We start from the raw sequence: 25555 nt of genomic DNA on the forward strand, positions 1-25555 counted from the left end.
TATTGCTGTCAGCTTCTTGTATTATTTGCATACACACAGTTTCACCTGCATTGATAAAGGGGCAGGCAATGGACTTTGCCCAGAATGAGCATACTATAACATGAGTGTGTTGACAATCTACTGTGCTACATAGCAACCAGGCCCAAACTAAGTACTAGTTGGCTTCTTCCATATTTGTAATGGTGGTGGATAAAAAGCCAAATATCCATTGATACAGCATACAGTTTCACACAAGAGTGGTGAACTCTAGTAAACCACAGAGGGTAGTTGAGGCCAGTCATTGGCATCGATTTACGAGTTAGATGTGGCCCTTGTGGCTAAGGGGATCAGAAATGGAGAGAAAAGTACGGTACTGAGTTGGATGATCAGCCATGATCATATTGAATGGCGGTGCAGGCTCGAAGGGCCAAATGCTCTCCTGCACCTAATTCTAGGGACTATGTTTCTATCCATCTCACTCAAAGTAAACTTAGTAAACTTAGATCAGACATCGATTTACGAGAGTCTTGTTGAGAAGATGAGAAATAAATAAAGTCAGTACCAGGAACAAGACAAACCAGAAGCTCTCAAACTCAATGGACATTACACCCATCCATGCCTAGAACCTCCCTATTATACTCATCTGAAGGGGGTTTTTGCCAGGAACAGAATTCAGAAAAATGCCATTGAAACCTACAGTTGGATGAATGAGATTGTTACAGGATTAATCTAAATGTTTCCCATACAAGAGGTCACATCTCAAAGTAAAGAGACTGAGATGAAAATACATTTCTTCTAGTGGGTGTGAATCTGAAATTTTCTAGATGGCTGTGGGAAATTCTCTAGATGGCTCCGTTGCTGGATAAATTCAAAATACAGGTGAAACATTTTTGAATATCGTTGGAACTGAGGAAGATAGGAGTAGTATGGAAAAGTGGTGCAGAGGTAATAGATCTGCCTTGATTTGCATGAATGGTAGTACGGGTGTAAAAAGCTGAATAGATTACTTCTGGATCTATTTAAAACAATACAGCACACAAATTGTGTTTTGTTCTTATCACATTGACTTAGCTTTTTGTCATTTGCAGTTATATTTCTGCATCTGTTCTCATGATGAAGCCTTGTATTCCAGGATAGTTGAAATGTCTTCCTTTTGAGGGTGGTGTCTGTTCTTCTATTTGATGGAGCCCTCTCTTCCATGTCCACCATTTCCAAGACTTTTGCTCTCAACAACTCCCAGACCAGATCAGTAGTAGAGTTGCCCCGAGTCCTCGCCTTTCATCCAACTAGCCCTGCAGCCAGCACATCATCCTTTGCCATTTCTGCAAGCAGCAATTTTGATTCCCCTTTCCATTCCACAACCCTGTCTGTGCTCAGCCTTCTCCATTGCCAGGTTAAGACCATGTGGAAGTTCAATAGGTTGGGCTATTTCACAAGCACTGTTTATTGCAGGGCCACACAGAGACCAGGGTGGCATGCAGTCAGACCAGTTGCCACATGATAAAGCTGTGGAAGCATTATCATGAAGTTGATGGAACAAGCAGTTCCAAGATTTCCTTTTCTGTTCACATTTGAGTTTATTAAAATGTTATGTTTTGTAGAGATCTTCCAGACCATCCCAGAGTACGATGGGACCCAGATCTTATTGCTCTGCTTATCCTCGACTACATGACAATGCATCATATCAACCTGGTGAGTCCAAGTACTGCCTTGCTTTCTGATCTCACTGGTTTTAGTTGATCATTTCCTCCTCAGCACAAATGCTCGACAATGTCAATGATTTTTGACCTTTGTCTTTGGCTAGGTTATTTTTAACTCCCTTTGACAGTAAGTATTTTATGTTGCGCATTTCATCGATCCAGTCGCACATTATCTTTATTTCCAGGAAGAGTATTTCTCTCCACCTTCAGTGTAAGGCAACCCCAATGATGTTTCGTTTCGTTTAGAGATACCGTGCAGAAATAGGCCCTTCGGCCCACCAAGTCCGTGCTGATCAGCAATCCCCGCACACCAGCACTATCCTACACACTACTGCCAAATTTTATTGAAGCCAATTAACCTACAAACCTGTATGTGTTTGGAATGTGGGAGGAAACTGGAGCACCAGGAGAAAACCCACACGGTCACGGGGAGAACGTATAAACTCCGTACAGACGGCACCCGTAGTCTGGATCAAACCTGGGCCTCTGGTGCTGCAAGGTGGCAATTCCCACGTCCCAAAGACGTGCGAGTTTGTAGATTAATTGACCTCTGTAAATTGCTCCTTGTATGCTGGAGCGTGTAGGGAGTGGATGCGAGCGGGATAACATAGAATAGTGGGAATGGTGATGGATGGTCACCGCGGACTCAGTGGGTGGAAGGACCTGTTCCTCTAAACTAATCACATCCTCCCATCCCCACCCCTTTCTCCTCCAGCATTGTGCTCCCTCTGCATCTCATTGGTTCACTCATCCCTCCCAAGCCATCCTCTCCCCAGGTACTTTCCCCACAATCACAGAGATATAACACCTTGTCCTTGTACCTCCTCTCTCAACTCCATCCAGGGACCCTGACAATCCTTCCAGGTGAGACAGAGTTTCACATGCACCTCCCATAACCTCAGCTACTGCATCCAGTGTTCCTGATGCGGGGTACAGTACATTGGCAAAACAAAGCGTAGGCTCAGCAACTGTTTCGTTAATCACTTACGCTTGGTCTGCCAAGGCCGACTGGATCTCTCAGTTGCCAACTACTTTAAAGGTTCAAAGGTTAATTTATTGTCACATACACCAATTGGTGTAGTGAAATTCGAGTTGCCATTGCAGCACACTAATAAGAATACAACACAACATTAAAGAAGAATTTAAAATTAAACATAAAAACATCCCCCCACAATGGTTCCCACTGTGAGGGAAGGCACAAAGTCCAGTCCTCGTCCTCTTGTTCACCCATAGTCGGGCCTATTGAGGCCTTTGCAGTCGCCGCTACGGCGGCCCGATGTTTCAAGCCCTCTCGCTAGATGATGGTTCTCCGGCGTCGGCAGAACCCTCACAGCGGCTTGGAATATATGGAACGGCCGCTTCCTTACACCGCGGCTCCCGAAGCTGGTCAGAGATCCCAGGCTCTGCGGTGTTAAAGTCAGCGCTGCAGCTGGCCGCTCCACAGACCCGCAGCTCCGCGATGTTCCATCGGTGGACTCAGCACACCGGAGCTCCAGCACAGCAACCCGGGCAAGGCATCGCCCGCTCCGCGATAGTGCTCCAGCGCTGTGCCGCCGCCAAAGCCGCGGTTCTGGCCGGTCCCGACAGGAAACGCTGCTCCAGTCCCGATGGACGGGGCAAAAATGCGGCTCTGAGGAAAGCCGCCTCTCCGACCAGGTAGGGACCGAGAAATACAGTTTCCCCCTCACCCCCAACAAAAAAAAGAATACACCTCCAAACAAAACATTTTTTAACATACTAAAAATAAAAACAGCGTGAAAGGACGGAGAGCTGCAGGCAGGGCAGGGCAGGGCAGGGCAGGGCAGGGCAGGGCAGCCATACCCAACTGGACGGTGCCCCCTTTAACTCCCATTCTCATACTGACCTTGTGTGTAGGAAGGAACTGCTATGCTGGTTTCAACCAAAGATAGACACAAAAAGCTGTAGTTACTCAGCGGGACAGGCAGCATCTCTGGCGAGAAGGAATGGGTGACGTTACACGTCGAGACCCTTCGTCAGAGATGGGTCTCAAACCGAAACGCCACCCATTCCTTCTCTCCAGAGATGCTGCCTGTTCTGCTGAGTTACTCCAGCTTTTTGTGTCATCTCCCATACTGACCTTCCTGTCCTGGGCCTCTTCCACTGTCGGAGTGAGGCCACACACAAACTGGAAGAACAGAAGCTCATATTTTGCTTGGGTACCTTAAAACCCAGCGGTATGAGCATTGAATTCTCCAATTTCAGGTAACTTTTACATATACCTCTCTCACCCTCCTCTTCATCTTCATCCACTCCCACGCTCCCCCTTCCTCCATTAAAAGTTGGTTAGCTAGTTCCACAGTTCACATGATGTATCCCTCACGGGATACCACCCCCAGCCAATAATCGACCTATCAGAAAAGCACCTTGCCTGAGGTCATCTGTTGCCAGCCCCGATTTGTCCTGTTTCATTTTCTTACTTCCATTTCCCCCTCCTCCCTACCCCCACTACAATCCGTCTGAAGAAGGGTCCTGACCCAAACCGTCACCTATCCATGTTCTTCAAAGATGTTGCCTGAACTGCTGAGTTACTCCAACATTTTGTGTGGATCTTTGGAATTTTAAGAGGTCTCAATCTTAATCAATAAAGTGGATAGAAAGGAATTGGTGATCTTGGTTTATATCAAAGATAGACACAAAGTGTTTGAGTAACTCATCGGGCAAGGCAGCCTTTCTGGAGAAAAAGGATGGTGATGTTTTGGGTTGCGACCCTTCTTCTGACGGAAGATGCTGAGTTACTCCAGCACTTTGTGTCTATCTTCAACAAACTTGGTGTCAGACTGTGATGTGTGTTATGCTTTATCCTCTTGCAGGTAATGACGTTTGATAAAAATGGAGTGAGTGGTCATGCCAACCATGCTGCTGTTTACTATGCTGTCAGGTAAGTCATTCTTCCTTAGCCGTTCCTCCCCTCTCAGATCACGCATTTGTTTCATAAACAGCCTTAAAACTCTTAACTGTGAGATAATAAGAGAGAAATGATAATACTGACAGTCAAATACATTTGAAAGATGAAGGACCAATTCCAGTTATCACCTGTGTGACTGCAACAGTCAACAATAATATTCAGCAGCTGAGAAAGACAGAGTAGCAATAACTGTGTAACCAAACAGTCCCGTCAATCTATAGCAGGAAGAAGGCCAACAGGTCAGTGCCAGCATGTCAGACTTGTCCATGGTAAAACTGCTCAACGCTATGTTGTATTATTCTGTCCAAGTGTTACTTTAATTAGAGGCACAAGGAACTGCAGATGCTGGAATTAAATTACTTTTAGTTGGAAAGTAAAGGGAATGTGCCATAATAGTTGAGAGGAGTCACTCTGCATTTTGCCCCTCCACCTGCTAAAAACAACCAGTAACTTTGAATTTTTGCCTAAATTCTGAAGCAAACAGCATTTCCCTTTGAACCCCTATGGATTTTGGTGTCATATTGAGAGTTATGAATCTTATAGAGGCTGTGTGACACAGAAGGCCATTCAGCCCATCAGTCTATGCAGATGTCTATGCTCCATTCAAGCCACCTACTACCCTTCCTTACCTCAATCTATCCACGTAAGGAACAAATAAAACAGTCTGAAGAAGGGTCTCGACCCAAAACATCGCCCATTCCTTCTCTCCTGAGATGCTGCGTTTCCCGATGAGTTACTCCAGCTTTTTGTGTCTATCTTCAGAGAAAACAGTGACTCGCCCCTCCCTTGTATGTGTCAGCGCCTCCTCTCAATGGCATCTACACCATTTGCTTCACCCATCCCCTTTCCACATTCTTGCCACTCTTAAAGATCAAGCTAAAGATATTTGATAGTGATTCCAGTATTTCTTGGTTGCAATGTCATATAATCAACATAATCGAGGTCCATTTTTACACCAGTCATTCACTCTTGCAACCTGTCCTGTCGGGCAGAATATACAAAAGCTTGAAAGCAAGTACCATCAGTTTCAGGAACAGCTTCTTCACCAACTGTTTATCAGACAACTGAATAATACTCCCATAAACAAAGGCTGTAGCCCCAATTTTCCAACCTACCTTATTGTGGAACTTGCACGTTTAAAAAATCTGCACTTTCTCTGTGACTAGCACATATAATGCTGTAACACTAAATTTCACACTCTGGTATTTTTCTCTCTGCACTATCTGTGTACCTATGTGTGGCTTGGTTGCACTTGTGTATAGTATTTTATGATTTGACTGGATAGCATGCAAACAAAATGTTTCACTGTACCTTGGTATATGTGACAAAATAAATAACACAGTACAATATATTCTTAACCCTAGTTATGTTTTTAGCCACTGGTGGAAACAATTTCTCTACATACATTTCATCAAAACCTTTCTATTTTAGTTGACCTTGAGGTAATCTGTCATTCTTTTTAAACTGAATATGTTCATCCTTTCCTGACAGTCTGACAAAGGGTCTCGACCTGAAACGTCACCTATTCCTTCGCTCCATAGATGCTGCCTCACCCACTGAGTTTCTCCAGCATTTTTGTTTACCTTCGATTTTTCCAGCATCTGCAGTTCTTTCTTAAAAATAATCCTTTCCTGACAAGTATAGTCTCATTTATATAGTGGCTAAGGCAATGAGTATAAGAGTTATGACATCATGTTATAACATGTTGGTTGGTTGGTTGGAACATCATAAAATGTTCTCTGCATCCTCTCAATTGCTTACCCATGATGCATTATGGTTACCAGAACTGTACACAATACTCCCAAGTGTGGTTTAACCAAGGCCTACATAGAAACATAGAAAATACGTGCAGGAGGAGGCTATTCGGCCCTTCGAGCCAGCACCGCCATTCATTGTGATCATGGCCAATCGTCCCCAATCAATAACCCGTGCCTACCTTCTCCCCATATCCCTTGATTCCACTAGCCCCAGATTTAGTACGTATGAAATCAGATTTAGAAACGGTTTCCAACGTTTCAATTATATACTCTAGAGATAAATCCTAATGCTTGATTTTTGATCTTTGTGTCCCTTGCCAAACTGTAGTGAAATTTTCAGTGATGCAGTGCAAGGTTCCTTCATTCCGACAGAGCCAACTAAACTCCAAGAAATAGCCACCTCCCTATTCTCCTGAACAAAGTGGACTTCCTCACCTTTACTTATGTTGAATCTCGTGACAATTATCTGTCTATTCTACAATTTGTTGAATAACCTAGAACATAAGAAACAAAGGTAGGAGTGGAACAATGAGCGTGTTACCCCTGCTCTGCCATTCAATGAGATGGTGCTGATACAGTCTTGGCCTCGACACCATTCTTCCCAAACATCTTAACTCAATTGTACTCCTCTTGTAATCTGTTGCCATTTCCTCAGCATTCATTTGTCAATTTAAAAAGTGTGTTCTTGTAGAACATAGAATAGTGCAGCACGTGAATAGGCCCTTCAGCCCACAATTTATGTGCCGAACATGATGCGAAGACCATCACTTATGTACCTGCACAAAACCCAAATCCCTCCATTCCATGCACATCCATATGTCTATTCAAAAGTCTCTTAAATGTCACCAATATATTTGCTATAACCACCACTCCCGGCAACGTATTCCAGGCACTTACCACTCTGTATAAAAGAAATCATGTCCCGCACATCTATAAAAACTTGCCCCTCTCGCCTTAAAGCTATGCCCTCGAATGTTTGATTTTTTCATCCTGTGAGAAAGATTCTGATTGTCAATTCTTGATTCTAAAGTTTAAATTATTCATGTACATCATGTGCAAGTGGAATATAGCCCATTCCAGATATTAGCTATTCTGTGTGAAACATTTACCCCTCAGATCCCCTTGTAAATCTCCGCTCTCTCACCTTAAACCTATGCCCTCTAATTTTAAACACCTCTACCATTGAAAACAAACACTAACTATCTACCCTATCAATGCCTCTCATTATTTAGTATACCTTGTTGCCAACCAACATGTTATAACATGATGTCCTAACTCTTATACTCATTGCCTTGGTCACTGTAGTCAGCTGTGCCATAGGCTGTCCTGACCACCCCGTCTATCTGTGTCACCATTTTCAAGTCGGGTTTGTTGTCGCCTGGGCAAGTATGGTGTGGTACAGGTACAATGAAAATCTTGCTTGCAGCAGCACCTCAGGCACATAGACAATGCACAAAAACATCAATTATGTTTAAGTTACACTTACATACTACAGGAAAGTGAAAAGGAAAAGATTGCAAAATCGTTCCTGTAAGCGGGACAGGCAGCATCTCCGGAGAGAAGGAATGGGTGACGTTGCGGGTCTGAAGAAGGGTCTCGACCAGAAACGTCACCCATTCCTTCTTTCCAGAGATGCTGCCTGGCCCACTGAGTTACTCCAGCATTTTGTGTCTACCTTCGATTTAAACCAGCATCTGCAGTTCTTTCCTACACAGGATGAAGGTAATGCTGCATTCATCATCCAGTCCACCTGTGTCTCCATCTTCATTGCACCTCTCGGTCTCTGTTCTGCAACACGCCCCTTAGCCCAACCAATTGCTGTGCACGTCCAGTTTTGCGTTACCAATGCAACACAGTAATAAAGAAGGCAAACGTGATGCTAGCATTTATTTCAAGGGGTACTGGAGTACAAAAACAGGGATGTAATGCTGAGGCTCTATAAGGCGCTGGTCAGGCCGCATTTTGATTATTGTGAGAATATTTTTGGGCAGCATATCTGAGGAAGGATGTGCTGGCCCTGGAGAAGGTCCAGAGGAGGTTTACAAGAAATGATCCCAGGATTGAGTGGGTTATCTTATGATGAGCATTTGACGGCACTGGGCCTGTAGTCGCTGGAGTTTTGAAGAATGACAGGGGACCTCATTGAAACGTACCGAATAGTGAAAGGTTTGGATGGAGTGGATGTGGAGAGGATGTTTCCACTAGTGGGGGAGTTTAGGACTAGAGGTCACAGCCTCAGAATTAAAGGACGCTCCTTTAGGAAGTAGATGAGCAGGAATAGATTTAGTCAGAGGTGAATCTGTGGAATTCTTTGCACGAAAGGCTGTGGAAGCCAAGTCAATGGATATTTTTAAAGCAGAGATAGATAGATTCTTGATTAGTACGGGTGTCAGGGGTTATGGGGAGAAGGCAGGAGAATGGGGGTGAGGAGGGAGAGATAGATCAGCCATGATTGAATGTCAGAGTTGATGGACCTAATGGCCTAATTCTCTTCCTATTAATGACTTCATGAACATCTCACCTTCATCTGACATAAATCATGATTGATTTAAGGGGAGATTTTTGAGGTAAAATACTTTGAGGGAGGTAGAGAGAATTCAGGGAATTTTAGGCTAGTTAGCCTCATGTCAGTGGTAGGGAAACGATTGGAGAGGATTCTTCGGGATAGGATATACTCCCATTTGGAAGAGTATAGATTAATTACAAGTTCACAAGTTATATGAATAGTATTAGGCCATTCGGCCCATCGAGTCTACTCCGGCATTCAATTTAACCTTCCAGACCAGCCTATTGCGTGGTGCCTTGTCAAAAGTCTTTCTAAAATCCATGTATCAAAGTATCAAAGGTATCAAAGGTCAAAGGTATTTTATTGGTCACATTCACATACACCGAGGTGCAATGAAGTGAAATGCTTTTTGCCATTTTGCAGCACACAAAGAAAGAATACAGACATAACACCAATGAGAGTCTTAAACATATAGAACATCCCCCCACAATGGCTCCCACCATGAGGGAAGGCACAAAGTCCAGTCCCCAACCCCAGTTCACCTATAGTCGGGCCTATTGAGGCCTCCACAGTTGCCTCTACGGAGGCCCGATGTTCCAGGCCGTTCTCGCCGGGTGATGTTGCTCCGGCGTCGGGAGAGTCCTCACAGCAGCATAGGAACCCTGGAACGGCCGCCTCCTTACTGGAGGCCGCGGCTTCCGAAGCCGACAAGGCCGCACCGGTTGGAGCTCCACAACTGGCGATCTCATCCGCCCGCAGCTGGTCGCTCCATAGTCCCGCAGCTCCGCGATGTTGTTCCTGGCTTTCTTCACCTCACTGGAGCTCCAGCGCGGCGACCCAGGCAAGGCATCGCCCGCTCCGCGATAGCGCTCTAGCGCTGTGCCGCCGCCGAAGCCGTGGTTCTGGGCGGTCCCCGACAGGAAACGCCGCTCCAGGCCCACTGGAAGGCCTCGAGGACAGGTCGAAGCTGCAGCCCGGAGAAAAGCTGCCTCTCCGACCAGGTAGGGACCCTGAAAGGCAGTTTCCCCCTCCCCCCCCCCCCCCCCCCCCCCCCCCCATTCCCCACATAAAAAAAAGTCTAGACCTCCAAACAAAACACTTTAACTAACTAAAAATAAAAATAAAACGGTGAAAAGACAGACAACTGCTGTAGACCATGTTTGCTGCACTCCCCTTAATCTTCTTCTTCAAAAAGTTCTATCTAATTGATGAGGCACAAGTTTACAACTTATAGGATGTAGAATGAGGCCATTCGGCCCATGGAGTCTACTCAGCCATTCTATCATGGCTGATCTCTGCCTCCTAATCCCATTTTCCTGCCTTCTCCACATAACCCTTGACACCCGTTCTAACCAAGAATTTGCCTATCTCTGCCTTATAAATATCCACTGACAGCCTCCAGAGCCTTCTGTGGCAATGAGTTCCACAGATTAACTATCCTCTGACTAAACAAGTTCCTCCTCACCTCCTTTCTAAAAGAGCGCCCTTTAATTCTGAGGCAATGACCTCTGGTCCTAGACTCTCCTACCAGTGGAAACATCCTCACCACATCCACTCTATCTATGCCTTTCATTACTCTGTAAGTTTCAATGTAGTCTGGTTGCCCCATTACAGATGCACCACAGAAAACATCTTTCACAAATGCATCTTAGCTTGGTATGGAAAGTGCTCTGCCCAAGAACATAAGAAAATGTAGAGAGTTGTGAACGCTGCTCATTCCATGACAGAAACGAGCGCCCCCCACCCCCTCCCCCATTACTCCATCTATACTTCCACTGCCTTAGGAAAACATAATGAAGGACCACTCAAATATTGGTTATTCTCTCTTCTTCCCTCTCCTGTTGGGTAGATGATACAAAAGCTTGACAGCATGTACCACTAGATTCAAGAACAGCTTCGTACCTTTCAATTCCGATTCGACCTCATTTCAGGCCCTCGCACTTTTTAAAATCTGCACCTTTTCTATAGATGTAACATTTTAGTGCACACTCTTGTTTTTTTTTTTGTTTTTTTGCACAACCTGATCTTTTATGGTATGATTTGTGGACAAAGTCAGGGGCAGCACAGTGGTGCAGCGGTAGAATTGTCACCTCAGACCCAGGTTCGATTCTGACTACGGGTGCTGTCTGTACGGAGTTTGTATGCTCCCACACACCAAAGGTGTGCAGCTTTGTAGGCTAATTGCCTTTGGTACAATTGTAAATTGTCCCTAGTGTGTAGGATAGTGCTAATGTAAGGCGGTGTAGACCAGGGACTAACTCTACTGAACGTTTTTCCTTCCATTATTTATTATGTAAAAGAATATGTGTGTTATGATTGTGTTTATAATTTGTTTGGTTGTTTTGTTGTTTCTCTTTTGCACAAAAGTCCGCGAGCATTGCCACTTTCATTTCACTGCACATCTCGTATGTGTATGTGACAAATAAACTTGACTTGACTTGACTTTATTGTCAGTCGATGTAGACTCGATGGGCTAAAGGGCCTGTTTCTGCGCTGTATCTCTCTAAAGTCTAAAGATTTGCCTAGACAGCACAAAGGGGGTTTTCACTGTATCTCAGTACACATGACAACAATAAACCAATACCAATGTAGGAAAGATGTGGAGGGTTTGGAGAGGGTGCAGACAATGTTTACTATAATTCTGACTGAATTGGAGTGGTAGTAGCTGTAAGGAAAGGTTAGACAAGCTAGGAGACACAAGAGAGTGCAGATGCTGGAAGCTTGAGCAAGACATAATGTCCTGGAGGAACTCAGCGGGTCAGGCAGCGTCTATGGAAGGAATGGACAGACATTGTTTACTTTGTGGATATCCTGCTACTGAGTTCTTCAAGCACTTTGGGTTTTTTTGGAAAAGTTTAGATTGTTTTCTCTGAAGCTTCGAAGGTTGAGGGGGAGACCTGATAGAAATATATAAAATTATGAGACATAAATTGTGTAGGCAGAACTTTTCCCTGGGTGGAATGTGAAATACTTGGGGGCATAGCTTTGAGGTGAGAGGGGCAAAGTTAAAGGAGGGGCAAGGTTTTTACACAGCGAGTGTGAGTGCTTGGAACTCGATGTCGGGGGCTGGTGGTGGAGGCACATACGATGGGGGCATTGAAGAGGCTTTTGGATAGGCACATGGATATACATAAAATGGAGGGATATGGAGCACAAACGATTAGGCATGATGTTCGGGATTGTATACCAATGGGCCTGTTCCTTTGCTGTACTGTTTTATGTTTAAATTTCATTTGCATTCCTCGGCCCATTAGCTCAGCTGATTAAAGTCCTTTTGTAATCTGTTATTACCTTCTTCACTGTCACTCTGCCACTGATTTTAATATCATCGCAAATTTACTAAACCGTGCCTCATACAACGTAATACAAATTATTTATGATCAACGGTGGACCTACCCTGTGACACCCACTCATCATAGGTCAGAAATCTGAAAAACAACTCCCTACACCACCTTCTGTCATGTACTTCGCCAATCTGGTTGCCCCATTACAGATGCACCACAGAAAACATCTTTCACAAATGCATCTTAGCTTGGTATGGAAACTGCTCTGCCCAAGAACATAAGAAAATATAGAGAGTTGTGAACGCTGCTCAGTCCATGATACAAACTAGCTACCTCTCACTGGGTCACATGTGATATAACCGCCCAGACTAGACAAACAGACCGGACTTGTCAAAGTCCATGTGGACATTGTCAACCACAACACCTTCAGCAATCTTCTTGGCCAACTCTTCAGAAATTTGTTGGTCACGTTTTCGTATGCACAAAGTCACGCTGACTATCCTTAAATCGGTCCTTACCATTCCAAATGCAGATAGGTATGTCCCTCAAGTTTTGTTGTGGTGTGGTCTGATGGATAAGCAGTACAAGGAAGGGAGCATTTGTTTCATGGAACTCGTACGCAAATGAACGACCAACTATTCTATTTCTGGGCTGTAAAATTCTAATTGCATTGTGTCTACATGTTCACAGGAAACTTTGGTCAGAAAGGAAACTGCCCAATGGTAAGAATTTTTGGCTTGTACATCTAAAAATGTGGCACATTAGTAAACCTCTGCTGATAACCCTGGGTAACCTCGTCATTCTTGGACATTTGCCATTGAAGCTGTAATTCAGTTAGTAATCAGCGATCTATTTTTTCCTGAGGACTTAATACCAAATCAGATTGATTTAAATTCTAAATAGTTTGTTCAACATAACAGGATTCTGAGGTCAAATATAACATATCCGAGCCAATCCACGATGCACTTGACTTTATAACCTCAGCCCAACTGCAAAAATCCCTGCATCAGCACTGCATTGGTGCAGTCACTCTAATACAGGGCATTGGATTGGGGTCGTTTATTTAGTGTTCATTTATACTTGCAGCTTTGTTGAGCCACCTGGACCTCATCTTGAGCCTACTAATCTTAGAATCTTTTATCCTAGGAAATAAAAACTGAGTGTTAGAACATAGAAAAGTTCAGCACACAAACAGGCCCTTCAACCCAAATTTATGTAGCAAACATGCCAAGTTAAACTAACCAAATTTGCTTACACATCCATATCCCTCCATATTCATGTGCCTATCCAAAAGCCTCTTAAAAACGCCATCATTGTATCTGCCTCCACCACCATCATTGACAATGTGTTCCAGGTATGCACCATCCTCAGTGGTTCTTAACCTTTTTGGCACCAGTACACGCATACTGGAACAAAACACTGTGTGTGGTATGTACCTTTGTTAGGTTCCTAAACATGGGCTCAACAAATTGATATGTTATTTGTGTCCCCTTCATGACCCACGGCAAAGCCCTAAACGACCCCCAGGTTAAGAACCACTGGACCACCATGCTATGGCCATCTCCTTTAAACATTCAACTTACATTGCCACTTTCATGGAGTTATGGACTTTGGGCCCCAAGATCCCGCTCTGCATCAATGCTGTTAAACGTAATGCCATTAATTGCATATTTTCCCGGTACATTAGACCTCCCAAAATTCAACACCATACACTTGATTGGATTAAACTCCATCTGCCATTTCTCCACCCATTTTGGTAGCTGATCTATATTCTACTGTATATTTGAGTATACAAAGATTTGTTTATGAAGGGAAGTAAGAATCCAGGGAATTCTAGGCAACTGACCCTCCGTAAGTGGTAGGGAAACTATTGGAGAGGATTCTTCGGGATAGGATATACTCCCATTTGGAAGAGAATGGGTTAATTGGGGACAGTCAGCATGTGTTGGTAAGTGGCCGGTTGTATCCAACTAATTTGATCAAGTTTTTTGAGGAGGTGACAAAGGTGATCAATGAGTAGAGGGCAGTGGATGTTGTCTACATGGATTTTAGTAAGGCATTTGATAAATCCCACCAAGGTAGGCTGATCCGGAAGATGCATGGGATTAACAGCGACTTGGTCGTATGGATTTAGAAATGGTTTACTGATTGAAAACCCTCTGGGGTTGTAGTGGAAGGAAAATGTTCAGGCTGGACGTCTGTGACCAGTGGAGTTCCGCAGGAATTTGTGCTGGGACCACTGCTGTTTGCGTTCGTGATATATACAAATTACTTGAGCCTAAACGTAGATGGGTTGTGAATTTGCAGAGGACACCAAGATTGCTGAGTGCACAGACTGTGAGAAAGGCTGTCAACGTAGACATCGGGATATAGATCAGCTAAAGAAATATGGGGAAATGGCAGATGAAGTTTAATCAATCAATATCAATCAATATTTATTACATGTCATTTGAACCTCAGTGAGGCTCAAACGAAACTCCGTTTCCACAGCCATACAAAGACAATTTCCTACAGACATGCACACAATTCAATTTACAAAAACATCCATCACAGTGAACCCACTGTGATGGAAGGCAAAGTCTTTTCTCTCCCTGTTTTCCATTTCTCTCCCGATGTCCAAGCCCCAGGCGGGCGATGATAAGTCCCACGGCCACTTTAGGCCACGCAGGGCGATGTAGGGCCCCGCTCCAGGTCGTTCAAACCCCGTGACTCGGGCTAGAGAAGACGCGTTGCGGGAGCTCCGGAAAGCGGTCTCTCCACCCGGACCCACGCGCTCCCGATGTCCCGTCAGTCCACAGGACCTGCGGCTGCAGCTGGAACCTCTGGGCTACGTGGTCGAGCCGCAGCAGCGAGTCAACACTGCTCCCCACGCTCCGATACCGGCCAGCCCCACGATGGTAAGTCCGCAGCTCCAAAAGCTCCGTGACTGGAGCCTCCAGGTCGTTCAGGCTGGAGACCGCTCCACGGCGCTAGGCCCCAACGACAACGGAGACCCGACAGGAAAAAGGTCGGGTCTCCCGTACAGGGAAGAGATTTTAAAAATGTTTCCCCCTTCCCCCCCCCCCCCCCCCCCCCCCCCCCCCACCCATACACAGTTAACAACACTATTAAAAAAAACCCAAAACAGCTACATTAACTAGCCAAAACATTTAAAAAAAGACAGACCGGCTGTAGGGGCCGCTGCAACAGGGAGTCGTGTCGCCAATAATCCGAGCAAGTGTAGTTGTTACACTTCGGGAGGTCGAATGTAAGGGGAATTAATGACAAGGCCCTCAGCAGCTTTGATGAGCATAGGGATCTTGGAGTCCATATCCATATATCTCTGAAAATGGCAACACAAGTAGATAGGTGGTAAAGAAGGCATAGAGTGTGCTTGCTTTCATTGGTCGGGGGAATTAAGTATAAGAATCAAAGTCATGATGCATCTTTACAGGACTTTGGTTAGGCTGCATTTGCAGAATTGAATGATGCTCTGGTCACCCCATTACAGGAAGGATGTGGAGGATCTGGAAAGGGTACAGAAAAGGTTTACCAGAAAGATGCTGGATTACTGAGGTATTAGTTACAATGAGAAGTTGAACAGACTTGGATTGTTTTATCTGGAATGCTGGAAGTTGCAGGGAAAGCTGACAAATATATAAAATAATGAGAGGTATGGATAGGGTAGAGTGTCAGAACCCTTTTCCCAGGATGGAAACTTGCCTTCCTTCGTCAGTCAGAGTATTAAGCATAGAAGTTAGGAGGTCATGTTGCAGTTGTATAGGACGTTGGTGAGACCTCATTTAGAGTATTGTGTTTAGTTCTGGGCACCATGTTATAGAAAAGATATTGTAAAGCTTGAAAGGGTTCAGAGAAGATTTACAAGGATGTTGCCAGGACTAGAGGGTCTGAGCTATAGGGAGAGGTTGAGTAGGCTGGGTCTCTATTCCTTGGAGCGCAGGAGCATGAGGGGTGACCTCATAGAGGTGTATAAGAACTTGAGAGGAATAGATTGGGTAGATGCACAGAGTCTCCTGCTCAGAGAAGGGGAATTGAGGACCAGAGGACATAGGTTCAAAGTGAAGGGGAAAAGATTTAATAAGAATCTGAAGGGTAACTTTTTCACACAAAGGGTGATGGGTGTATGGAACAAGCTGCAAGAGGAGGTAGTTGAGGCTGGGATTATCCCAACGTTTAAGAAACAGTTAGTTGGGTACATGGATAGGACAGGTTTGGGGGGATATGGACCAAACGCAGGCAAGTGGGACTAATGTGGCTGGAACATGTTGGCTGGTGTGGGCAAGTTGGGCCCAAGTGCCTGTATGCACACTGTATCACTCTATGACTCTATGATAAGAATAGTAGATGGAGATAGATGTGAAAAGTTGCAGATTGAGAAATCAGAGCGAGGAAAATAATGGGGTTGGGGAAGAGGGGGGGGATATAGGTGAGGGTCCTGTCTTGTCCTTGTCTGATTGCTGCTCAGTCTCCTCACCATACCCCAGGTTCACCAAAGCTCAGGTTCACCAAAGCTCAGGATCACCGAAGCCCATACTTTGACCACCAGCAGTACTTACACCCCAAAGCAACTCTTCTCAAAATGGCTGCTCTGACACTGCTCATGCTGATTGCTGCTTTAAAATGACTGTCAGTTAAGTTTTAGGTCAACAAAAATGCTGGAGAAACTCAGCGGGTGAGGCAGCATCTATGGAGCGAAGGAAATAGGTGACGTTTTGGGTCGAGACCCTTCTTCAGACTGATGAGAGGGTGGGGGGGCGGGAAGAAGAAAGGAAGATGCGGAGACAGTGGGCGAGGGAGAGCTGGTAAGGGGAGGAGAATGAAGGGACTACCTGAAATTGGAGGTCAATGTTCATACCGCTGGGGTGTAAACTGCCCAAGTGAAATATGAGGTGCTGCTCCTCCAATTTACAGTGGGCCTCACTCTGGCCATGGAGGAGGCCCAGGACAGAAAGGTCAGATTCGGAATGGGAGGGGGAGTTGAAGTGCTGAGCCACCGGGAGATCAGGTTGATTATTGCGAATCACGCAGAGGTGTTGGGCGAAGCGATCATCAAGCCTACACTTGGTCTCACCGATGTAGAGCAGCTGACACCTAGAGCAGCGGATGTAATAGATGAGGTTGGAGGAGGTGCAGGTGAACCTCTGCCGCACCTGGAAAGACGGCTTGGGTCCTTGAATGGAGTCGAGGGGGGAGGTGACAAGTGTAGCATTTCAATTAAGTTCTATTTACTCTTTGACCACTTAATGGTCAATCAATATTGTATGATTACTGTGTCTTAAATGCTCCCCCAATTAAACTGATTTGCATAAGCTGGGTCCAGCAATGCCTCCATCTTGGCATGGACACTGATGGAAAAACATTGTCCGACCTCTGAATTCTTCCTGGTTTTCCCATAATGTCACTCTATTTTTGGATTGCTATGATCACCCATTATTTAAACTGGTTTGATTTTACACCTCTCTATAATATCCTGAAAAGTTACTATTCCACCAAAGATGTTCTGGGCTTTAGCGGAGAATGTCCAGTTAGCAGTCTCTAACGAAGTAGTATAATCATCGAGGCATGCATTCATTGACGATATTTCTGTTCTTTTCCAGACTGCCAGGCTCTTGTACTTGAATCTACAAACGTTCTCCGGAAGTATATCTCCATCTTGGATCTTCCTATTAGCTGGCTGAGGCCCCACCACGTAATGTATATATTGCAAAATCACGAGTATCAACAGGCCAAGGTAAATAGAAACAAGGGCATACCTTGCTTTACTAACTACTTCTTGTTGAGTATTTACAAAGGGGAACATATTCAAATCTACAACGCTTACTAACAGGTGTAGAACACAAGGTGCTGGAGGCAGCATCTCTGGAGGACACGGATAGGTAACGTTTTGGGTCAGCACCCTTCTTCAGCTCACAAACGGGTTCTGTTGTTAGACTAGGTGTTAAAAGCACCAACATTTTTTACTCACAATATCGCATGTGGTGGGTAATGGAGGATGTCCAGGGGAGGTTCCATACATATTCTGACATTGGATTCCCTCAGGAAGCCTCATTCACAATCAGACTTTTGCACTGAATGGACTAAAATAGACTAAAACCCCTCAGATTTTCTGAAAAAGATGTGTTTTAGTTAGCACAGTGGGGAAGAACATTGCTATGTTAATCACCTCCTGCAATTCTACAATGTGATTGCTAGTCTGGGAAATATTGATGAGATATTGCAGAACTGAATGCCAAAGGAAGGTGCACAGAAATTCTTGACTTGCTGTTGTGTTCCTTTACACTACACTTGCCAACTGAAGCCCATGCTCTGATATTCCATTCTGCAGGACACCCAAGGTTTCCAGCACAGTAGAATTTTCTCCGCAAACCATGCAAATCCAGAGACCACACATAATGTGGAGAGGAAGGAGAGCTACAGGGAAGTTTAGAGGGATGTGGGTCAAACACAGGCAGGTGGGATTAGTGAAGATGGGGCATCTTGGTCACACATGGGCATGTTGGACCAAAACGCCTGTTTATGTGCAGTATGACTCTAAAAAACTGTTCCACTTCTTCCCCATCAGATGTTGTTAGAAGTCAGTCTTCCCTTCATCCAATGCCTCTCAGCTCCAGCCGAGAGCAGCTCTGCACACTGATTGTAATAGGTGCCCCCAGCCTTCCGATCAGCCTAGTGGTGTCCCTGAGCTGGGAGTGCAAGTTGGGGCAGTATAGAGTGGAGTTTTAGTCTGTAGCCTACTCGTCCGCTGGGAGTGTGTGACCTGAGAATTTGGAGGAAGCTTTCAACTGTGCCTTGCAAGTTTTTTGCTCCAGAAGTCTAATATGTTTATGATTTCAAACCACATGAGAGGTTGTGCTACTATTTGCCCTCATTGGGAGAAGGTGTGCATGAGGTGTTAGCACCAGACTGGTGCACAGAGCCAGCTGTTCAGTTTAGTTTATTGTCACATGTACCGAGGTACAGTGAAAAAGCTTTTGTTGTGTGCTATCCAGTCAGTAAGACAATACATGATTGTTTTTTTTATTTGATTGGTTTTGCTGCGTTGTTCGTACTCGTGTTTTATGTTTTTTGTTTTTTTTTAATTTATTGTTTGGATTTTCGTATGTAGTTTATGCGCCTTGTGTTAGTTGTATGTTCTGTTGTTCTGCCTGTTTTATGATGTCTTGCTTGTTTTCTTTTTCTGTACAGCACTTTGGTCAGCTTTGGTTGTTTTTAAGGTGCTTAACAAATAAAGTTATTATTATTATTATTATTATTATGATTATAATTGATTGATAGAATTTATTTGCCACACAACCAGGGTCGGTGGAATTTGGGTTGTCAGCAGCGATACAATAATAAAGAACACACAACCACAATAAAACTGTAACACAAACATCCACCACAGCATTCATCACTGTGGTGGAAGGCACAAAATTTGGCCAGTCCTCCTCCATTTCCCCCCCGTGGACAGGACCAGAGTCCAGAGTCAGTCCAGGATCGGCTCTTCCTCACCGGAGACCGCGGCTTTAAGTTGGTGTAGGCCGCAGGCCAGCGGTCGAGATTTAAAAGCGGTTTCCCCCTTGCCCTTTCCCCCCCACACACACCCACCACCACCCCCCCCCACCCCCCCTCCCCCACAAACACACCGAGAAACACCAAAAACACACTTTAAAACATAATAAAAAAATTAAAACAGTTGAAAAAAACTAACGCGCTGCAGACATGGCTGCTGCCAGAGCAGCGCCCCCCACATCATCGAGTCATTCGAGTCATTTACAGTATGTAGGTACATGAGAAGGGAATTGCGTTTAGTGCAATGTAAAGCCAGCAAAGTTTGATCAAGGATAGTCCGAAGGTCGCCAATGAGGTAGATAATAGTTCAGCACTGCTCTCTGGTTGTGGCAGGATGATTCAGTTGCCTGATGGCAGCTGGGAAGAAACTGACGCTGAAACTAGAGGTGTGCCTTTTTACACTTTTGCCTGATGGGAGAGGGGAGAAGAGGGAGTGGCCAGGGTGTGACTTGTCCTTGATTATGCTGCTGGCCTTGCCGAGGCAGCGAGAGGTATAAATGGAGTCAATAGAAGGGAGGAAGTCGGTTTGTGTGATGGTCTGGGCTGCATCCACAATTCGCTGCAATTTCTTGCCGTCTTGGATGGAGCTGTTCCCAAACCAAGCTGTGATGCATCCTGTTAAAATGCTTCCTATGGTGCATCTGTAGAAGTTGGTGAGAATTGTCGGGGACATGCCGAACTTCCTCAGCCTTCTAAGGAGGTAGAGGCGTTGGTGTACTTTCTTGGTCGTTGCTTCGATACGGGTGGTCCAGGAGAAGTCGTTGGTGATATTGACTCCTAGGAATTTGAAGTTTTCAACCATCTCCACTTCAGCACCGTCAATGCAAACTGGGGTATGTGGACCGCTTCACTTCCTGAAGTCCATCACTATCTCCTTTGTCTTGCTGACATTGAGAGAGTGGTTGTTGTCTCGACACCAGGACACGAGGTGTTCCTGGTTTCTCAGCAATGGTTATACCCCACTCTGCTGTAGATGGCACAGTTGATACAATGATGTAATTTCCCATGCAGCAAACCTTCCTGCCCTGTCCTGGGAGTGTGTGATGGGCTAGTGCAAAGGGAGCTGGACTCTCAACCTGCCAACAACATTGCCTTGCCTCAGTTTCCATAAGAAAGCGGTAGTCAGCTTGTTGGTTTTGAATACAGGTAGCAGCATTTTAATGCTGATATCAAGTTGCATGACTATTGTTTTTGTTTCCACTTTCTGCAGGCAGCAATGTACTGTCATCAGAGCCAGCTGCTGTGGTTCCGGCACCTCTACCTGTACCTCTCTCGCTACATGGTTATAAACACTTTCCACCTACTGTCTGACTGAGGATCCATTCATTCTTCCAACTGCAGACATCGCATTTTCAAGGATAACATTTTCTCAAAATCTGGTTAAAGGAATTGTCAAAATATACAAATAACCTTTTGATGGAATTACGTAAAAAATAGAAGATGACAACAGAGAATTGAGCAGCATCATCTGCAGTTGTGTTCTTCATTCTGCACGGTGGCGCAGCGGTAAAGTTGCTGCCTTGTGGCGCCAGAGACCCGGGTTCAATACTGACTACGGGTGCTGTCTGTACGGAGTTTGTATGTTCTCCCCGTGACCGCGTGGGTTTTCTCCGAGTGTTCCCACACTCGAAAGGTATACATGTTTGTAGGTAAATTGACTTTTTTTTAATATATATTATTGGAAGCAATTGTACAAAAGGTGTGACAATTTTACAGCTCTGGCACAGCTCCATTTTTAACATTTTTCACACAGAACATTAAATTAAAAAGAGAAGAAAGAGAAAAAGGAAAGAAAGAAGAAAAAAGAGGAGATATATCTGTCGACCCACCCATGCGCCCACTCACCCAGACCTACAATCAGTTTCGAATTTGTGTTCAACCATTGTGTTGCTCAAGAAATTCAATAAAAGGAGACCATATTTTTTTAATTGTTCTGGTTTATCATTCAAGACAAACCTAATTCTCTCTACATGTAGTGTATCCGTAATTTCTGTAATCCACATCTTCACTGAAGGGACTGATGTCTTTTTCCAGAATTTAAGTATAAGTTTTTTTGCTGATATTAGACCATAATCGAGAAAGTGTTGTTGAGAGACTGTTAGATTGCTACATGCCTCTGATATTCCCAGTATTATCAGTTTTGGGTCTGGCTCTAATGGAGCTTTCAGTGTTTTGGAGGTGACGCTGAATACTTCCATCCAAAAACTTATATTTTTGTACACAGTACAAAACTGTGGGTTCAGGTGGCTTCTTGAGACTGACATTTATCGCAAAGAGGGGAAACACTGGGGAAAATCTTGCTCAATTTGGTCTTTGAGTAGTATAACCTGTGCAGCACTTTGAACTGTATCAGGCAGTGTCTGGCATTTAAGGAGCAATAGTGGATGTATTGTAAGCTTTCGTCCCATATATCATTGGAGATTTGTTGACCCATCTCATCCTCCCATGCACGCCTATAAACCTCAGATGATGGGGTGTCGATATTTTGGAGGGCATTGTAAATGTAGGATATCAACTTCTCTTTATCTGCATGTCTATTCAAACACTCATCCAGTTTATTGGCATAATTTTGCTTTTATTCCAATTAATTCTGTAGCCAGAGAAGGAGCCGAATTGATCTATAGTGGCTAGTAAATTTGGGATACTGGTTCGGGGGTTAGTAATGTATAAAAGTACATCGTCTGCATCCAGGGAAATTTTGTTCATAGTGTGTTTAGTATTGTATCCATATATGCCTGGGTGGGACCTAATACTCTCGGCAAGAGGTTCTATGACTAATGCAAATCGGGGAGAGAACGCATCCTTGTCTATTGCCCCTAAATAGGTAAAATTTAGATAAATACTTGATTGGTTAGTATTCTGGCAGTCGGATTAGTATATAGAAGCTTCACCCATGAGATGAAGTTTTCGCCCAATTGGAATTTTTCCAAAGCTGTGAAAAGATAAGACTATTTAACTTGATCGAAAGATTTTTCCGCATCCAACGAGATGATTGCAAGGTCTTTGTTTGGTATTCTATGCGAATAAATTATATTAAACAGGCTTCTCAGATTAAAAAATGAGTAAACAACACTCATGATCTGCGTGTACATGTTTGCCAATGACGGCTGAGTCTACGAGGCAGAGTCTTGGCTAGAATCTTCTGGTCAGTATTTAAAAGGGCAATTGCTCTATAAATTCCCGGCTCTTCCAGGTTCTTATCTTTTTTAGGAAGTAACGTGATAATTGATTCCGCTAGAGTCTGCGGTAAGGTCTGCTCCTTGAACGCTTTGGTATAGAGGCTTTGTAGACATGGGGACATTATGTCGTTAAATTTTTTGTACAATTTATTATTGAGCCCATCTGGGCCAGGAGTTTTTCAATTTTTCAGTGATTTAATGGTCTCTGAAATGTCCTTTATTGTTATCTCTGCACCTAACTCCTCACGTTCAGTCTCACTGAGAGATGGGAGGTTGCACTTATCCAGAAAGGTCTTCATCATCACTGAATCGGCTGATGTTTGTGACGAGCATAGGGTTTGATAAAATTGTAGAAATCTTTCGTTGATATCTTTGGGCAGTGAGAGCAGTTCACCTTTTTCTGATCTGATTTTATGTATGGAACAGTCATTCCCTAATTTACAAAGTTGTCATGCTAAAAGTTTATGGGGTTTATCGCTGAATTCAAAATGTTTTTGTTTGGTGTATTGAAATGCCCTACTGATTCTTGCCGAGAGTATCAGGTTTAGTTTGAATTGGAGTGCAGCTATCTGGTTGTGTTTTCTTGTGGCCGGGTCAGCCGCATTTTCTAAGTCTAATTGTTTTATTTGTTTTTCTAACTCCAATTGTTCTGCCCTATTTCTCTTATTCTGTGATGCTTGGTATGAAATGATGCAGCCTCTAAGGTCGGCTTTAAAGGTTTCCCAAAGCAAAGATGGAGAGATACCAGGAGTGTCATTTGTCTCAAAGAAGATTTCCATCTGTGACTTCAGGTAATCACAAAACCCAGCCTCTGCGAGTATTTGTGGGTTAAATCTCCAGCACGGCTGTCTATTTGCCATTCCTTCCTGTTTCTCAGAAAATGCAAGAGGGCAATGATCTGAAATAATGATATTATGATATTTTGGGTTGTAGGTGTATGGCAGAAGTTTGGAGTCAACCAGGAAATAATCTATTCTTGTATACACTTTATGGACACCTGAGTAGAAGGAATATTCTCTTCCTGAAGGAATGGCGATCCTCCATACTTCCTTTATATATGTGTTGTTTATATGTTAGAAGTTCACTGGACTTATATGTGATTATTCTTTGAAATGAAGATCTATCTAGGTATTGGTCTAAAACGCAGTTTAGATTCCCCCCCCCCCCATTATCAAATTGGACTGGGACATCTGGGATTAAATAAAATATTTTATTGAAGAATTGGGGGTTATCAAAATTTGGAGCGTATATGTTCACCAAAGTCAATGAGGTTGAGTACATTTCTCTGGATACTATAATATACCTACCCTCCTTATCAGCTATTGTGGATTTATGTTTGAACGGGATACCATTACAGATTAGAATTGCAGTTCCCCTGGCTTTAGAGGAAAAGGTGTAGTGATACAACTGTCCAATCCACCTGCCCCTCAGCCTGTTATGTGATTCGTTCTTGAGGTGAGTCTCATGAAGGAATATTATGTCAGTGTTGAGATTTTAAGTGGGCTAGTATTTTACCCCTTTTTATTGGTTCATTTGCGCCCCTGACGTTCCAACTACAAAATGTGATTCCTTTCTCCACCAGTTTTGCTTGCTACATCATCTTGCATATCTAAGGTTATGCGATCACTGCTGAATTAAATGGTCCGACACAGTAATTAAAAGTATTTTCTTTCAAATGTAGGCTGAGTGAGAAACCCCTTGCCATTTTTCCCCTGCCCCCCAGAGATATCTCCAAGAAGAGTGTACCTTAGTGCAAGATATTAAGATACTTATTACAAAGAAAAGAGAAGAGGAAACAGAAACAACATATGAAAACGTTGCTAACAAGCACCACTGTGGTTGAATTCAAGTAACCTTCCTTACAATACACTTTAAATACTATCATTATTATACGACAGTCCCGCACCTTTAACACGTTAAGGAACTAAACAGAACAAAACATGAAGATCTTTGAGAGGCTCAGCATTCCCCTCTAAGGTATGAGTAAGTAGTTGAATATAGGTTTAACCGACATGCGTCACGTAATAGTTATCTTTCAATCGATACTGTTTCTGCCATATTACAAAGTCCAAGTCCGTAACAGCCTGTGATTTATAGACTCTACGGACTAGTACTTATCCCCTGTTGGCTCCGGCAATCTTCAGGGCAAACAATAATGCCTTGTTCGGGCCGGCGAAAAAGGATTAGACACCTTTATGTGTGACACGGAGCTTGGCAGGGTGTAATAATCCGAATCGAACTACTGATAAGTCCCTCAGAATGTCTCTTGACTTGGAAAAGAGTGCTCTTTGTCTGAAAATTTGTATCTGTTGTCCTTGGTATGTTAAATTCCTGTCCTTGGCCACTTTACGAAGTATTACCTCCAGGACATGGCAGTGATGCACCCGCAGGATCAGATGTTGCGGTGGGGCATTGTCGGCCGGCCTGGTTCTCAGAGCTCTGTGCGCCCGCTCGAGCACGGGTTTTTCCATCCAGAGTCTTTAAGTAATTGAGCTGTAAAGTCGCAGACATTTTGACCGTGTTCTTTACCGTCTTTCACTCTGACTATCAACTTCTGACGCTTCACCTCCACACCTCCAGATCTAGGCATTTTTCTGTTAATTTTGATACCAAGCCAGAGATGCGTTCCACTTCAGCTTTCAGCTTGTCTACCTTACATTCTCGTTTTGCAAT

At 44.0% G+C, this 25555-nt stretch overlaps 1 protein-coding gene across 1 annotated transcript in view; it reads left to right on the forward strand.

Moving 5' to 3' along the window:
• pigl (phosphatidylinositol glycan anchor biosynthesis, class L) overlaps positions 1-21636 on the forward strand; it is a 48465-nt gene extending 26829 nt beyond the window's left edge. The window contains exons 3-7 of the mRNA XM_055657501.1: positions 1581-1671; positions 4511-4578; positions 12843-12874; positions 17750-17883; positions 20914-21636. Coding sequence (XP_055513476.1) covers positions 1581-1671; positions 4511-4578; positions 12843-12874; positions 17750-17883; positions 20914-21018 — 430 coding nt within the window. The 3' untranslated portion in view covers positions 21019-21636. The remainder of the gene's footprint in view (positions 1-1580; positions 1672-4510; positions 4579-12842; positions 12875-17749; positions 17884-20913) is intronic.
• Positions 21637-25555: the final 3919 nt, after the last annotated feature.

Source organism: Leucoraja erinacea, chromosome 28 (genome assembly GCF_028641065.1).
Source record: "Leucoraja erinacea ecotype New England chromosome 28, Leri_hhj_1, whole genome shotgun sequence".
NCBI classification, from domain to species: domain Eukaryota; kingdom Metazoa; phylum Chordata; class Chondrichthyes; order Rajiformes; family Rajidae; genus Leucoraja; species Leucoraja erinaceus.